Source organism: Battus philenor, unplaced genomic scaffold, assembly GCF_028537555.1.
Source record: "Battus philenor isolate CCGP_79_NKW_IND1 unplaced genomic scaffold, ilBatPhil1.0.hap1 SCAF_16, whole genome shotgun sequence".
In the NCBI taxonomy this organism is placed as follows: Eukaryota; Metazoa; Arthropoda; class Insecta; order Lepidoptera; family Papilionidae; genus Battus; species Battus philenor.
In genome coordinates this window covers 12,546,084-12,563,113 of record NW_027181678.1, presented here as the reverse complement: position 1 = coordinate 12,563,113, position 17,030 = coordinate 12,546,084, and the positions used below count along the sequence as shown (strand labels likewise).

At 34.3% G+C, this 17,030-nt stretch overlaps 1 protein-coding gene across 1 annotated transcript; it reads right to left on the bottom strand.

The window, feature by feature from the left end:
- Positions 1 to 176: 176 nt before the first annotated feature.
- On the bottom strand, positions 177 to 15,539 carry LOC137919104 (beta-1,3-glucan-binding protein 1-like). The gene is made up of 10 exons (XM_068762051.1): positions 15,336 to 15,539; positions 10,672 to 10,896; positions 9,802 to 10,103; positions 9,141 to 9,274; positions 7,254 to 7,420; positions 6,220 to 6,364; positions 4,893 to 4,972; positions 3,927 to 4,069; positions 1,954 to 2,143; positions 177 to 258 (listed from the first exon to the last, which is right to left on the bottom strand). Exons 1-9 carry the CDS (start codon positions 15,457 to 15,459, stop codon positions 1,955 to 1,957), a joined length of 1,509 nt encoding a protein of 502 aa, XP_068618152.1. The 5' UTR covers positions 15,460 to 15,539; the 3' UTR covers positions 177 to 258; position 1,954.
- Positions 15,540 to 17,030: the final 1,491 nt, after the last annotated feature.

The window sequence follows — 17,030 nt, the reverse complement described above, 5'->3', positions numbered from 1 at the left end:
TCATGTACTTACAATATTTTTACGAAATATTACGCAATATTGTGTATTACGCACTTTATAATATTATAATTTTCTACAATTATTAATTTTTATTACAATTAATTTATTATTAATTAATAAAAAATAATTTACTACAGTTATTAAAAATATAACCCAATGAAAATAACAACAAATAGTTTTTTTTTAATATTTAATCATATAAAGACTCGTTTTAAATTTTTACACACAATTTTTATCACACCTTGTACACTTGTGCATCTGTAACAAAAAGACAAATTTATATTTACTTTGAACTTTACATGTACTTTAAACTTCACTATAAGTTACATATGGATATATAACACTGTTTAATACATTTGTTTAGAGGCTTTATAAAGGACAGAAAATACATTTTTATTTTACAGAAGAGACTCTCAGATGTATGGAAATTTTACTATAGCTTAACAGCGTTAAGTTTAAATAGCTGAACTAAAAGGATTACTAAATTGACTATAGCCGATTTGCGTTAGGAAAATAGTGATCTACCTTTTACTAACTAAATAAGAATGTCCGATTAGAAGTAAAGCCTGAAATTAAAGAGAGGTCTGTTTTACTATGATCTGATTGGGTAATGAGAACTGAGATCTAGGAATGTAGATGAAGGAAGGTAGGTGATGCAAACAGATCATGTGAAGCGGATAAGGAACGAATAAAAGATAATATGAAGGAAGAAAGAGATTGTAGAATAAAAATTAAAAAACTCTTTTTACCCGAATTCGTAAGGTTCATGTCCCTGCGCATGGTAGGGGGTATAAAAGGCCCCCAAAAACGGGGGTCATATAGAAATGGTACGATCGGTTAAACTGGAATGATTGCAAAGTCATTATTTTCGAACGCTATTGGTAGGCGTCATTAGCCTATTATCAAACCAACTACACGGTTATTATACAATATATTACATTACACAATGTTTCCAATTCCTTAGAACGTGAGCTACTGATGTCATATTTACCGAGAATTTGCATAAGCGTCTTCAAACTAGAAAGAAATGTACGTAAAATGTGAAGGCAAATGGCCGACAAAGTCACATGACTTCATCCATCAAAAGAGTTTGAAAAATCCTAATTATAGGTACATAATGTTAAGATTATTGCGAGTACTTATAAATATAATAGTTGTAAAATTGAGCTGGTCAAGGTAACAGTGTTAGATGCCTTGATCTTTGGGTCCCGTAGTTCTGGATTGGAGACCATGGACCGGTAAGCGCTACACATAAGGTAGATAGACGGACATGCCAATATCAAGTCGATGGACACAGGCTGCCTTCAAGCGTTTCTATTGGAAATTTATGGGGTAGACCAATATGTGACCAGTGAAGGTTCTACGGCTGAAATCATATGGATGATATATTCAACCTATAAAATGATGATATTCTGATTTTGGAGACCACAGTAATAGTAAGTTTGTAGCGAAATAATCACAGTTGTCAAAATGCTTTCGCTTATCTGTCAATCCATCGGTCTACGCATGCGCAAAATGTAAGGACGCGCGGCGTATGATTTGTAGGCGGCTGTCAAAACCGCATCTCACGCCGAAAATATTATAAATATAAAAAATGGCGGACAGCGTCAAGTGACATATGTGTTGTTGTTTTGTGAATTTGTATTAAATCTTTAGCGCTTGATGGAATATTGAAATAAAGACTATCTTATATTAATTTAGAATCGATGTTCAATATGTACAAATGGGTGGTGAAATTTATATGTAAACATTATTTCATTCGCATGACAAATAATTTATTACGGCGTTGGTGTATCTAAAGTTGTAGGCGGATGACTTTTAAAATAAACTGTCTATTTTTCATCCAAGCGTTTTAATTTTTGTGCTCCAGCTAGCTAGGTGTTGTCTTTACCATTGCCTACCTAACCTGTTAAACTCAACCACAAGTTTATTAGAATAGATGTGAAAAAATACCTCAAAGTGCAAACACGCGGACGTAATCAACGCTAAGTGTATTGTATTCGGACTCCCATGTCCTCAGCCATTGATCACGGGAATTCCAGAAGTTAAGCATTGCTTTGGGAGAGCGGTTGGCCCAGGGTTTACCCTCGACATCTGGAAACTCGTGGACGCCTCCTACGCTGAGACCTAGAGATATGTAGAACTGTAACACAAAAATAATGAGATCTGTTTATTATTAAAAATCATTTTTATTCCCATCGACCATCAGATCAAACGTTAAAAAAATAGCTGGATACGCATCACGCTCCGAAGGCACCCTTGCTTATAATTCCTTAGGAAATAATAAACTTGGTCAAGCAGTCCTAGCAGCGGACAATAATCGCAGAAGCGAAACAAATAACAAATAAGTGACCGAGTTAAAACAATCTAAATCTTTTGGTGGAGCATAGGAACTTAGCAAGAACAATTTTTAATGGAATCTGGTGTTACCTTGCGGAAGTCCATCCTAAGTAAGAAAAGGACCAATATTTAGCCACTTCCGCACATGCTGTGGTAGTCGTGCAACAAAGTGCACCGCCCGTCAGCCCGCTGACAAATGCGCATGCGGCAAACAATGCGAACTACATAACTGCCACCGTCAATTCAACGATCGTTTGTTGCAACTTTTGCAACTTTGTTTCACGACTACCACTGCATGTGCGGAAGTGGCTAAATATTAGTCCTTTTCTTACTTAAGAAGAATTTTAAGAACGATGCTTATTTAAGATCAATTCTTTAAAATTGTCGACGAAACAAGAAATGTTTTCCAAACCAAGAAAGGTTTTCACGGAAAGAGATACAGAAGGAAGTACAAGAAAGAGAGGAACAGAACATAAACGATAGATAAAAGAAAGGAGTGCCAAAACTGTTACATATGTCGAGATCATTAATCCTCAGATATAATGATTTTGTTTCACCGTTTACGGAAAATAATTCATACAATATATGCATCAATAATATAACATTGGTAATAGTAAAATGTGTGGCCGAGTAACGGCAGTCCCGAGTTCAATTCCCAGTATACAACTTTATAGAATTTATACTCTGTGCCATAATTATATAGGATTGCCATTGCCCATAAAAAGTTTTCAGAGGATGGGTAGCAGCGTCTTATGCATACCATAATACTAAACTGAGATTGCCAGTCCACCTGTTAAGGTATATCCCCCCATAAACATCTCTAAGGGAGGCATATGCCTTGTAGTGGTTGCTTCTATGGGCTGAAATGGCAACAAAGATAGTAACACACTTTTAACAAAGTATATATGTTATTACTAAAAGCATGACAACATCTCGAAAGTTCCATACGTTTAAGAAATAAGTCTCCTTCAGTGTCCTTGATGTTGTTATGCAAGGTGATTGAATATATTTTATTTAAAAGCTTCAATGGGGTGAATATATTGTTCACTTGTTCTCAATGTATTGTACAGCATAGTAAATTACTTAGTTATAATATAGATAAAAAAGGGGTTTACCAAATTCAGATTACTACATAATAAATTTAATTATTATTTATTATCTGTCTGAGTAAACGTAACTGAAAAAGTTTTAAGCCTATCGCATTCCATCATAAAAACTAAACTAATGTACATATTTCAGTGTGAACATAATATACAGGCTGTTTATAAATGAACATATACATTCACATCTTTACAAGCTTTTATACATATTACGTAGTAGTAGAATATATTGTGAAATCACATCTATTGTTGGATCAGTTATGGGTATATAGCAAGCAGAACAGATGACCGCTAGTGCCTTAAGGTTGGACTACGACGGTTGTATAAAGAGATATACATCACCTTTCTAAACGTTTTACATCTTTACCCTTTTGAAACAATTACGTGTTTACAAAACACATGTTTAGCCTACAGCAATGTTTAACAATCACGCAATTTTATTATGCGATCTTGCCAGCTTGTGTTATTCAAATTCTCTCCTCTTACCAGCTGATCGAAAGGTGCCATAGGACTACCCTTCTCCCAGTGCGGTGCAATTGTTACGTTATAACTTTTTGCTTCTTCAGAAAACCCTGTCCCAGGATTCACTTCTCCGTATTGCTCTCCATCCACAAACAGTGATATACCATCTGAAATAAATATTCATATGGCAGTAAAAACAATACATTTATACAACATAAAATAACCATAACATAGAAACATTGAAACAGCACAGAAGTGTAATTTTAGATGTGCCATGTTTCTTATAGACAACATTTGGATAAATTAGAAAAGATTTAGAATCTAACAGAAAGATGTCAAGTCCTATAAAAAAAAATAATGTAACGTCTACAGAACCTGCTGTAACCCGCCTGCTTCGCGAACTTAGTGATTACCCCATCTCCTCACTTCACCCTCTTGTGAGTAGAATTTTATAAAAAACTTTCTTAGCTGACATTTAGTTAGGTTTACAAATATTTTTACAGAATTTCAAGTATCTAAATCTTATATTTCAAGACATATCGTGATGAGTGAGTATATTGGGGAAATCCGTGAAAATATATAAATAATTTATTTAAAAGATAAAATAAATTATATATAAACACACACATACACATACATGTTACACAGTTAAATAATAAAGTTGGATATATTTATAAATATAGAGACACAACAGACTCTATGTTTGGCACTAATCGGTGTAACATTACTCCTGAAGATGCCCCGTGGAGGAGCGAAACACGTGTTGAGTGATTTAGCGGTGGTAGTTGTGTAATTCGCATTGTTTGCCGCATGCGCATTTATCAGCGGGCTAGCGGGCGGTGCACTTAATTGCACGACTACTACTGCATGTGCTGAAGTAGCTATATATTGGTCCTTTTCTTACATATATTACAAAAGCGATTTAGCTCAGAAAAGCTGTAATTTCATTTTGACATAAATTTTTTATATTTATATAAAGTAAAGAATTACCTGGACGCCATACCAAACTGTAGTTATGGAAATCTCTGGCCCAGTAGTCATCACTAATTTTCTCCCTGAGATGCGCTGATCTACAAAATAAACATTACGAAATAAATCAAGCAACAATTAGTAGTAGTTAAAAACAGAAAATTCAACGTTTCTTATGGTTTATTGCTCGTGTTGCTTGCTTGCATTAATACGGATGGTATCTTCATACATATATAACTCTACTACTAACAAGACCTATTCGACGTGGCTGTTTCCGGTGTCTTCTAAGGAAGATTCCTAAGGTTGTTCATTTTGCCCTTGTTCCATACCTACGCCGCTTTTTCAGCAGAATTTAACAAAATTCTTCCATCACTTCCACAGTTTATACGATACATTCACACATCCAACATCGAAGCCTCGTCTTGCACGATGCACCAATACATTCATAGCTTCGCACACATGACACCACTGGCCAAGTCCACTAAACTATACACCCACACATATACAACCTATCTTCGTGTACATGTCTTCAATGTAATGGTGTTAAAAGACAAGGTACAAAGCCTAAATAACTAACAGCTTAGATAAACACACCAAATGGATGTCCACCTTGTCGGTGGTCGTCACACACCTTGTCGGTGAACATCCATTTGGTGTGGCGTATGCTGCGTTTGCAGGTCAGAAGCCTCAACTCCTGAATTAAAGGCCAACGAAAGTAACCAACATGGTCCAAGGGATGAACAATTTGAAGTAACAGTGGGCAAATTACATAGCTTGCAAAACATATATCCGCTAGGATTTATATAAAAGTTTGTTAACGAATTTGAACTATTTTTTATTTAATGGATACGGCGTTACATTGCGGAAGTCCATCCTACGTAAGAAAAGGACCAATATTTAGCTACATCCGCACAGAGTCTGTCTGTGTTTGGCACTAATCGGTGTAACATAACTCCTGAAGATGCCCCGTGGAAATCCGCGAAAATATATATAGCATTTATTTCAAAGATTATAAAATGATACATAGACACATACATATACACACATGTTACACAGTTAAATAATAAAGTTGGAAGTATTTATGAATATAGAGACACAACAGACTCTGTGTTTGGCACTAATCGGTGTAACATTACTCCTGAAGATGCCCCGTGGAGGGGGAAAACACGCGTTGAGTGATTTAACAGTGGCAGTTGTGTAATTCGCATTGTTCGCCGCATACGCATTTATCAGCGGCTGGCGGGCGGTGCACTTTGATGCACGACTACCACTGCATGTGCGGAAGTGGCTTAATATTGGTCCTTTTCTTACGAAATTGAACTATTTGTTATTAAAAAAAATTACCGACCTATAAGGTTCTGATTCAGATAGTATAGGGCCTCCGTAGAGCTTCTTGGAATATTCTAGATTACCCTTAACAGTAGCAACACGTATCAAACCAGATGCGTAATTTCTTGAACCATAAACTTTATCACGGGGCTCTAGTAGTATATCTGTAAAATATTATTAACGTAAGATTTATTGTGTTTTAAATGAAACTTATGTGTAGACAAAAAGTAAAATAAAATAGTCATTATATAGATTATATTTATGGTGCCCATACTTGATTATTTTGATGCCAGCTATATCAATATTACTGAAAGAAAGGTGTCCTTCTGTCTTGGTGTTAAGGTGAACAAGCTCGAACGTCATCAGAATTTTTGTGTTGGGTTCATATTTGGTCTGCGCAAATATGACTATGTTACTGAATTTCGTAATAAGCTCAAGTGGTTGCCGATTCAACTTCGCCAAAATGCTCGCATCTTTCACTTCTCTATAGTATTTTGTTTAACCCGTTTACTCCCTCTTGCCTTAAATCTAGATTTCTTTTCTTACGTGACTCACATGATAAGTTGCTTAGATCATCGAAGAACTTGAAATTGACTGTACCTGCTCCTTTTACTATTTTTATGGAGAGATCTGTAACTGTTTTCGCCGTCAGTTTATATATATATATATTTATATATATATATATATATATAGTACATCACTAACACATACTAATTAGTATGTATTACCCTTTTTAATATTATGAATGTATTTTTGTTTTGTATGTATGTACACCCTATATTGCCTTCTCCTTCATATCTCTCATCCCCATCCAAAAGATCGGAAGGAGAGATCGCCTCGAGAGATAAAGCCGCCTATTTTACCTTCGTATAAATTGTGTTTTTTTCAGTTATTATCTATGGCATACAATTAAGTGTAAATAAATAAATAAAATAAATAAATTTCTAATTGATTTTATCAAAGGATAAGTGTTAAATCGGCCAGCTAGTTTATTGTAGATTGTATATCATCATATGCATATGCTACTAAAAAGAGAAATCAATGACCACATACCAGGAATGAGCCAACTTCCGAACGGCATACGCGCCCCAACTTCTATTCTGCCGTATTTGAAACTGAACCTGTTCTTCGTCGTTATCTTCGCTGTGACGATGGGCGGCAAAATATTCGATCCTGATGCTTCGCGATAGCAGTCAGCACTGCCCAGAACTCCTGTGCATCTAGAAATGTAAATAGATGCTTTTAAAAAAATTATACATACCTTATTTATTTATATATTCATGTTATGTTCAAAGTACGACATAATATACTTCTATACGCTATGGAAAAAATTTCAAATGATCCTAATTTAGTTAGAACTACTATGGCATCCCTTTTGAAAGTATCCTGGCCAGAGAAAAGCTTACAAAAATCTCAGACGTGGTTTTTAGGGACCACTTTAACAAATAAAATTGATATGTATATTACATACATACATAAAAAATATTTAAATACCTTTATAAGCAATTGCATCTAAATATTTCCGAACATGGAGTCTACGCCCCATAGTTGGGTAATTCGAAAGTGGACTCGACACGTGTTTAAGCATTTCGCTTTAATATAAAATTATATATGTGACATAGGGGGCGTAAGAATTTTAAAAAGACTGGCGGTATGGCACAGAAATGTTTACAAAATACTGATCGAAACTATCAAACAAATGCGCAAAGAGTATGTCATTTTTAAGTAATTCAACTTTTGTTGTAGTTCGAATATTTCTAGGTAAATTAGTTCGTGGTTTTTTTTTCTCATTTACGATCCTGACAAGGTTATGTGCCCACCCATCCACTCGCGAGTGGAAGTTCTACACAACACTCGCGGATTGCGATCACTAATCCTTGATGATCCAGCTCTTTCAGAAACAATTGTTGAGATTCAATACAATGCACATAATATATTTGAACTGATATCAATGGTGAGTGTATTACATTTAAGAACAAAAGGTTTGTTTATAATTACACAATTCATTTATTTATGTATAGCGTATCATTACCATTTCAGATATAAGACATAAGCTTACTCCTCAGATTTCCAATAAAAGCGATTGGAAGCGACCTATATCCAGTTTCATCCAAGTAATTTGTCCACTTTATGGGCCGCCGTCCAACGCAGGGCCTACCGGTCCGTAGTTATATACGCCTCCCTTTGCTTTTTGATACGAAAGTATCGACCACATCATAATCTCATCTCGCCTGCTCAAGTCTCTCTCAGTGCTACGCGCTTCGGCGACTCAAGCCGATACTCTCCCAACTCTGATATCGATTTAGTTAAAATGTCTTCGAGAGATTCTCTGAGTACCTGTATCACCCAGCGGTGGACCAGATCGTGGTGTACGCAATTATTTGCTGTCTTGTATATGGAGAACTTAGAGTGGCTTGCGAAATTGAAATGGGTTGGAGCATGCATCAATATCGCTTGCCTTTTGGAACAGGAGGAGAGCCGCCACACTTTTTTGCGGTTTTATTGCAGGGTGGTGGGTGATGTAATTAGGCTTTATAAAACCATGTAACAGGAAGTGTGGCGAGGGATGGGTGATGCGTACATGTTGAATGTATGTTAGATGATGGAAAATATGAAGGATGAGAGAGGGATGGTGAAAGTAGGAGGGTGTATATCCATGTCCCAAAATCAAGATAGGGGAAAGAGAACTTAAAAAAATATGTCTTCGGAAGAAAAGGTTCACGCTTTTCTCCGAAAACCTAGTAGATATTAATAAGTCAATATAGAACATCAAAGTCGTATCTGACGTTGATTTCTTTATATTATTAGTTCGCAGGTTTCTGATCCGCGAGCTCTGAGCCTGGAGAAACTGTAGCCAGAAAGGATCTCCGCATCAAGCACCGATAGAATATAGCCAGGTGTCCAAATAACTCCTCATAAAGTATAACAAATAAATTTTACCGTGATGTAAGATCTAGCGTATGCATAATAATATCCTCTCCGTATTTTGATTCCAAAGTGATCGGCGTTATCAACAGCTGGCCGTCTCTAACTCGTATGTTATTTTCGGACAAGTAAATGTTAAAGGGATAATCCTGAAACAAATAATCAGCAGTTAAAACTGATTGTTATGTATTGTATTTTTTTCTGAACAATTAAATTAAATTATTACATGTAGTTGTCGTTTCAGCCCATGGATGTCGATGCATGGGATAGGGATATGCCTCCACCTGAATATGTAGACAGGCGATTTAGCGATCTTAGTGTAGTATGTATACGCAGAGGACGCTGATGCTCATCCTCTGGAAACTTGTTAATGAGCTGTTGCTGCGATCCTCAATCCACCAGCCAGAATAGGTTATCCCCCCCCCCTATATATATTTTGGGAGAGGCCTATGCCTCGCAGTGGGCTTCAATCGGATGAAACGATGTGGGAATACCCTAAAGAGACTTTAAAAATTTCGGGTAAAAAAGTTCTGGAACTTCCCGGATTTAGAGCAAAGTTAAAACTTAGAAAGAAGAACTGCCAATACCTTCTGGTAGTACGTCTATCGGAACAGCTAGCACATGAATAAATATCAAATAATATCGTTATTGATACATGGTCATTTCAAAGACTTACTGGTTCTCCAGGAAATTTGATTTCATGTTTCCAAATCTGTCCAGTTTCAATATTTCCATTGAAGTTGTCTTCGAAGAGGAGTTGACCTTGGCAGACGTATCCAGGCATGGATACTTCGGTTGCTGATAATTCACACCCATACCCTGGCGGTTGATTCGTGGTAGCTTGTGTCGGAGAAGGCGTAGGAGGCTGCGTAAGAGCTTGTGTAGGTACTTGTGTAGTAGATGTGGGTGGTGGTAGCGTTGTGGGGTCTATAGGTGTGCCGTTGACGTTAACTGGAATTCCTTCTTCATCGACAAAACCTGCCATGGAATAAATTTGAAAAATAATAGATTTCCTTGTAGTTTTTTTAAAGTATCTTGGAAACCCAGTTCGCAAAGTTCGAGGTTTTTACAAGACGGTTGGTTAAAGGTATAAATGTTTAAAGATGTCAATGTATAGCTCATATTCCGTCAAATTGTTGTAATTATTGGCCTATTACATTCTATAAGAAAAATTAAAATAACGGAACATTTTTCAGAATTATCACCCTATGTAATGGGATTGGAATCAGGTATTGAAAAAGCTTTAGAGCTTTTTGGTGAAAATTGAGCCTTTTAAGCTTTATCACCTATAATTTAAAATACTGTGAAATAATGAATTGGCAATTTGAAGCAAAGTGGTGTTTTAAACCTTATTTACCCATTATTAATAATTCTACCTTTTCCATACTACGGTTGTCTGTAAGAGATTGCCTTGTGTGATAAGACCGCTCATTGTACTTTTTGTTTATTATTATCAAACTATTTTAATGTATCCTAGCGTGCACAATAAATAAAATAAATAAATAGAGAGATATTTCGAAGGTAAGAAAATCTATTTATGTTATACCTGTCACAGTCCATTCACCATTATCTTGTCTGTAGCCTAAACCATCCTTGATGACGTACGTCCAGAAGTATATCTTGTCGCCGATCTTCAAAACAGCATCACGATCTCTGAAGGTCCATCTACCGTTCTTTGCTTTTGTTATATCCCTGGACCACTGTCCGGCTTCCAAACCCTCCATTTCTTCGTTGAGTTTACCGTGAAAAGCGAATATGCTGAAGCCGTCATCTGTAACAAATTCATTCATTTACTGGATTACTTCACATCACAATGTTTGATGTTTTAATTCTGTATGATATCAAATTTTATGGGAAGTTGCAATTGGAAAATTATTTACTACACCGAATCAAAACTAAGGAGATATGTACGCTAACGAAAGCAACCAATAAAGACCAGCGGATTGGCTGGTTGAAGTGGCAGGTGGCAGACAGTTGAGGCCTTATGTTTCCAAAGTGAACACCACGGGCTGTCAAATCCAGTGTAAGACGATCAAGCACCTTCCGTCGATCTTTGAAAGGTAAACTGGAACCAGTCCTATTGGAAATCTATGGGGAAGTTCACCTCCAGCTGTGAACTTTTTTTTGTTATATATTACTATATCTTTATAACGATATTAATAAAATTACTACCTTCTGAGCTCTTCCTCTTCCGAGCGTAATAAATCTGGTGATATTTAAAATGAGACGTTTGGAATTAATAATGTTTGATTTTAAGAAGCGGAAAATACGTAGTAAACAAAACTATTACTTCTATATTCTATCAAATGTTGAACAAAAACAACTACACTTTATTAGATGTAATTGAATATACACGACCAGTAGTGGAGATAGAGGACTAAGATTTGATATCGTATGTAGCCGATTCGATTCCAGTTTTACAGTCTTATATATAATTAACACTTTGTACATTATTCGTGGTGGTTTAAGCCCAGAAACGCCCACTGATAAACATAGGACTCTTTCAAAAATATCTTTGGGAAATAAACCACACTCGCCATGTTAAGTAAGAGGTTGCCGAGCATCGTTTGGTATTATGGCACGCGTTCCTATATAAATAATGTACAAAGTATGAATCATATAAAAGACTGTATACAGTGAATCGAATCCACGACTTACGATCTCTAGTCTTTCTTGGTTACCACTGTTTTTATTTGTACATTATTATTTAGGATTGTCATCATTAACAAGTTTCAAGAGGATAGACTGTAGACTCCTTTGCGTACTATAATACACCTGTCCCCCAATTTACGCGGTAGATACGTTCCTGAGAAAAACGTTTAAATCGAAAAATTAAAATTTTCAAGTCAAAACCGTGTAAATCGAAAAGCTTGCAGAAAATGCATAATTTTGCTAATTAACAGTTGTGATTTTTTTCAATATTTTTTGTTCAATTAAAATATTTAATATATTATGCAAACACTTTTTTTAATTAATTACAATACATTGAACTATTCAACAGAAGAACAAAAAATAAAACCAAAGGTTTTTTATTATCCTTTATCACTGTCAGAAATAACTCTCATTCTTTTTTTCGGAATCGAAGGATCGAATTCACTTTCATCACTCGAAGTTATTTGTGCCGATTCGATGTTTGAAGCAGAAATATTTACATTATGAGAGATGGTAATAAAATCCGTATATCCATAGGAAAACCGTGTTAAAGCGAAAACGTGTAAAACAAGTACCGTGCAAATCGGGGAATAGGTGTACCACACTGCGAATCCCAACCCGCCCATATTTCTGGATAGGCCGATGTATTGCAGTGAGTATCTAAGGGTTGAATAACGATATCTCTTACAGCATTAATGTGTAATTAGGCTGTGCTTAACACGTTCACTGCGGGCCCAATTTTGAAGAACTTTCAGCTGGTGCGGCTGAGGTCGAATCAGCCTCAAGCTGAACTTCCTAGTAGTGCGGTTGAGGCCTTTTCTGCCTCATGTTCATCAAAATTTTTTTACAATATTGAGTCAATGCTTCGCAGACATAAAGAAAGCTATATTTGTCTTTGTCATACCTCATACGGTTGAATGTAAACAGCCGCCGCACTAGAGAGAAAACTCGAGTTTTACGCGCCGCACCAGTGCAAAGTCTACCATGAGGCTGAATCGACCTCAAGCCGCAGTGAATGTGTTAAAGAGATTATTGTGGAATTTATAGTTAAGTAATAAAACACCTTTAGTGTCCTGTCTTTGCCTATCTAATTATAATAATCTACAAGTCGATAATTTTAAACTTTTCTTTTCAATTTCTATTATGACTGTCGCTTGCCTGTTGTATATCGTCAAGTAAGTAAGTTTTTTATATGGCCCCTGTTATTGAAGGCCGGGCGCTTATTTATGGGACAGGGACGTTTTTATCATTTAATGATTCACTTTCTTTTCTTTTTTATTTTCATGCTCTTCTGTCATACTTCTCATGATCTATCTTTCTTTTACTTACATTCTACAATTTATATCTTTCTTTTACTTACTTTCTACCGTTCATTTATCGTCCTACTTTCTTCGCCTCGTTTCTTACTATCACAGTTTTTGGTTATCACATTATTTTTACTTTATCTTATCTTTTATTTTACTTTTATTTGATTATTTTACATTTTATCACAGATTACATAGTTTTCAAGTTAGTGAGTTAAAGTTGTACTTGATTACTTACTCTCGAGATGCGAACATTACCGTTTTGATAAATTTACTTATCGCACCTTTATTGTCGTCCGTGTGGTATGTGTTGACAGTGTGGCGGGGACAAACTTCTTTCATTCTTTGTCGTTTACTCTAATGTGATTGTACTTTTATTTCTAAGCCTTGCAAATGGTTAGAACCTTTAAGTGATGTCTCGAATATTCCGCTGCCAAAGCCTTCGCCTCCGAGGCTTCATTTTAGTGGACAAATTTAAGTTCAGATGTTTAAGTAAAGTTAGTGAAATACATTTTATATCTGTTCTTGTGATATAATGAAGCATTTCTCTTTCATCCCTAGGGATCTAACGACGAATTGTCTCTTTATACACAACAATACAAAATCGCTTAATTAAAATTTCTTTTGATTCGTAGGACATAATTTCGATTGTCGTGTTTCGATTTCGTTTATCGTGTTTTTTGAAAAGACCATTATTTCAACTTCGAAAATTACTTGATCTTGAAGATTTATCAATGGTTTATTACATTTTATATAAAACATTTGAAGTGGAGTGTACAAAGATGAAAACTTTTACATATACATATTTTTTTAATAAATCTTTGATGTCTAGATGTCTTATTACGTATTGTTGATATGTTCTCCAATTTTTGCATGACATTGTACAACATAAACCATCCAGATTAATAAGATAATATTTGCATATACGTTCATTTGAAATAGATTTCTAGAGATGAGTCATCAAAGAACAATAGTTTAGAGAAGCCTTTGCCAAAATGTAAATAATGAACAGAGAAACTTTATTGCAACGATTTTGTGTATGGACATAAATTTTATAATGGTTAACTTTTTATATTAACATAACCTAACCTTATTTTCTTTTAATATAATAAGTATAGTTTCTGAGAAATTATTGACATTTCCAACAAATTATTGAATCGATTCACATTAATGTATTTAAAACTACAAAAGCTACAGTAAATGTGATTGCAAATTTAATTATATTATCTGTTAGAGTTCAAGACCATATTGTATAGATAAGCGCATGACCTCTAACGTACCTCGACAACAAGGAAATAAAGTAATTAGAAAACGAAAAATTTGTGATGAATAAAAAAAAAACTCGCGAGATTTTAGATTTGGCCTTTGTGTACTACGGTAGACGGTAAGCGATTTGACCTTCGCGGCTCTAACAACAATTTTTAAATATGTCCATATCTGTAGAATTCGAATAGTGATTCTATTTCTTTTAAATATGATTCTCTGGTTGTACTAATAAATGAAAGATCCTTTGAAACTGGTTTGAGCGTTATCAGCAGGCTCTTTTGAGTTCGTTTTAGATTTTAATAAGATAAATTCCGACCAATCCTGTCTTGTCTCTAATTTTTCCACAACTATACTAAAAATATGCTTTTAATAAATATTTTAGGTCAAAAGAATTTAAAAAAAGAACATTCTTTTTAATATTTAGGTACCATAACTTTTGTCTCAGTTTTTACTGTTGTAAAAAAAAGTTAATTTAAATTTTGAGGTTTTTCAATTATTAATTCCTTTTGTACACATTTATTAAAAATTAGTTATTATTTAGTAAAAACACTTTTTTAAGATTGTTTAATATTTTAATCTTAAATTCTTAGTAAACCTAATAAAATTTTATTCGCAACATCTTTATACATACACAGTACTTTTATAAACAACTTTTATAACAATATAATTTTATAAGATTTTTTTTATTTAACTCAACTGTCATAATTGATATACAATAAAAAAATATTGGCAGTAATGTCTTTTATTTTTTTTATTCTCAACCACGAAAAAGGTCCGTTTTATTTTTGATGGAAGTTTTTCAATAAATTAAATGTGGTCAATCAATTTAACAGTCTTGTCATTTTTATAAATATTAGATCACATATTTTTCAACAGAACTTGACTTTTCATTTTATTCTCCAATCTGTCTATTTAAAAAGATGTATATACATACAATGAAAATCACAGATAATTAATAGTAGATATCTTTAAAAATTATTGAACATACCTGGAATAGATACACGAAGACCTTTTGGATAAATTGCTTCCAATTTCGCTGGTGCCACTTCGTAACAGACTACATAATTAACGACTAAACAAATGAGGAAAAACAAAATGTACGTGGAAGTCATCTTTACACAACTAACATCACAATTATATATTACGTATATATTATCACTGAGTTTGACTAAATACGCGCGCTTGGAACGGATCTATGGATACAAGTAAACTGGAAACGCGACGTTATGTGTATTAAATCATGTTTGTGGTATAAAAAAAATAACCGGACTATATACATTGTTATTCTGATACCGGTAAGATTCATGATTGACTTAAATGTTTTATTAATTAGTTACAACATTTTTAAAACTGCATTGTTGTAATTGAAATGAAAAATTATTGTAGTTGTTTAATCAATATTTATAAAGAATATAAAGAAGCGTTTACACAAGTATTGCTTTAATGTGTGCAAATTAATATCTATATATTAAATCTTTTTTATTTTATGGTGCAGTCTTCATAGTATGTTAAAAATTTATTTTTAATGTGAGTATTATATTCAAATTTTCGATATATTTATGAATTACTAGAGATTGATGAAAAAGTTTACGTACAACGTACACTGCTAGGTATTGGTTTTCAATAGAGATCAGCGGTTGGAAGCTGCTTGCTTCCAGTATCTTCCGATGACCTCAACAAGATCCCCTTTAGAACCTTAAGGCTTTTAGTGGACTTACAACAGTACCTAACCAGCCTTTTCACTTTAGTTCATTTCAACCATGAACAATGCGGCAATGCACTAAGATTTTAAAATATGAAAATCGATGTAAGACCGACTTTTACATTCCGATTTTTTCAAAATGTACTATTTCACAGAAGGTTTAAAACCTGTGAAAATCCCTCCGATTGCAAAATTGAGTCAAAAATCTACGACCTGAAACCTATAAACTTTAATAAAGCCAACAATATACTAGAAGATAGAAGAACAGCCTACCATCGTCGGCAAAGGGGATTTCCTCGTACGGGTATTTCTTTAAATCATGATATTATTAACAATTATCATATCAGTCATGGTAAGCGTATCTAATTATTGTGTTCTTTTGATTGATTGCATATAACAGCTTTGTATTATACAAGTACATATAATACAAAGTCGTATTCCTAATTTAAAGTGGTATGTAATGTAATGTAAAATATGTATATATGTAACTCCCACATATTACATACAATATAAATGTTGTATCTAATTATACATTAGACATGAAAATATAATATTTATCTATTAAAACAATATAATCATTAAAATATTTTTGTGTAAGTTAGCAATATTTACCTTGAGGTTCTTTTAAAATAAAGCAAAATATTTAGCCACTTCCGCACATGCAGTGGTAGTCGTGCAACAAAGTGCACCTGATAAAGTCTTTTGACTCTGTGTTTGGCACTAATTGGTGTAACATAATTCCTGAAGATGCCCCGTGGAGGGGTGAAACACGTTCACATTCTTCTCTTAACGTACACAATTGAACACCGTAAATAAACGTGTACACAGTAGGTTCATATTTGTTCTCGATCGACGAGCCTTAATCTACCACAAGGTGGCATTTAAGATACGATTTATGTGATTTTTTTGTACGTAAATTCCGAATTATTTTTAGAAAATTTTAGAAATAAACTATTACACGTAAAATGATATTATAGGATA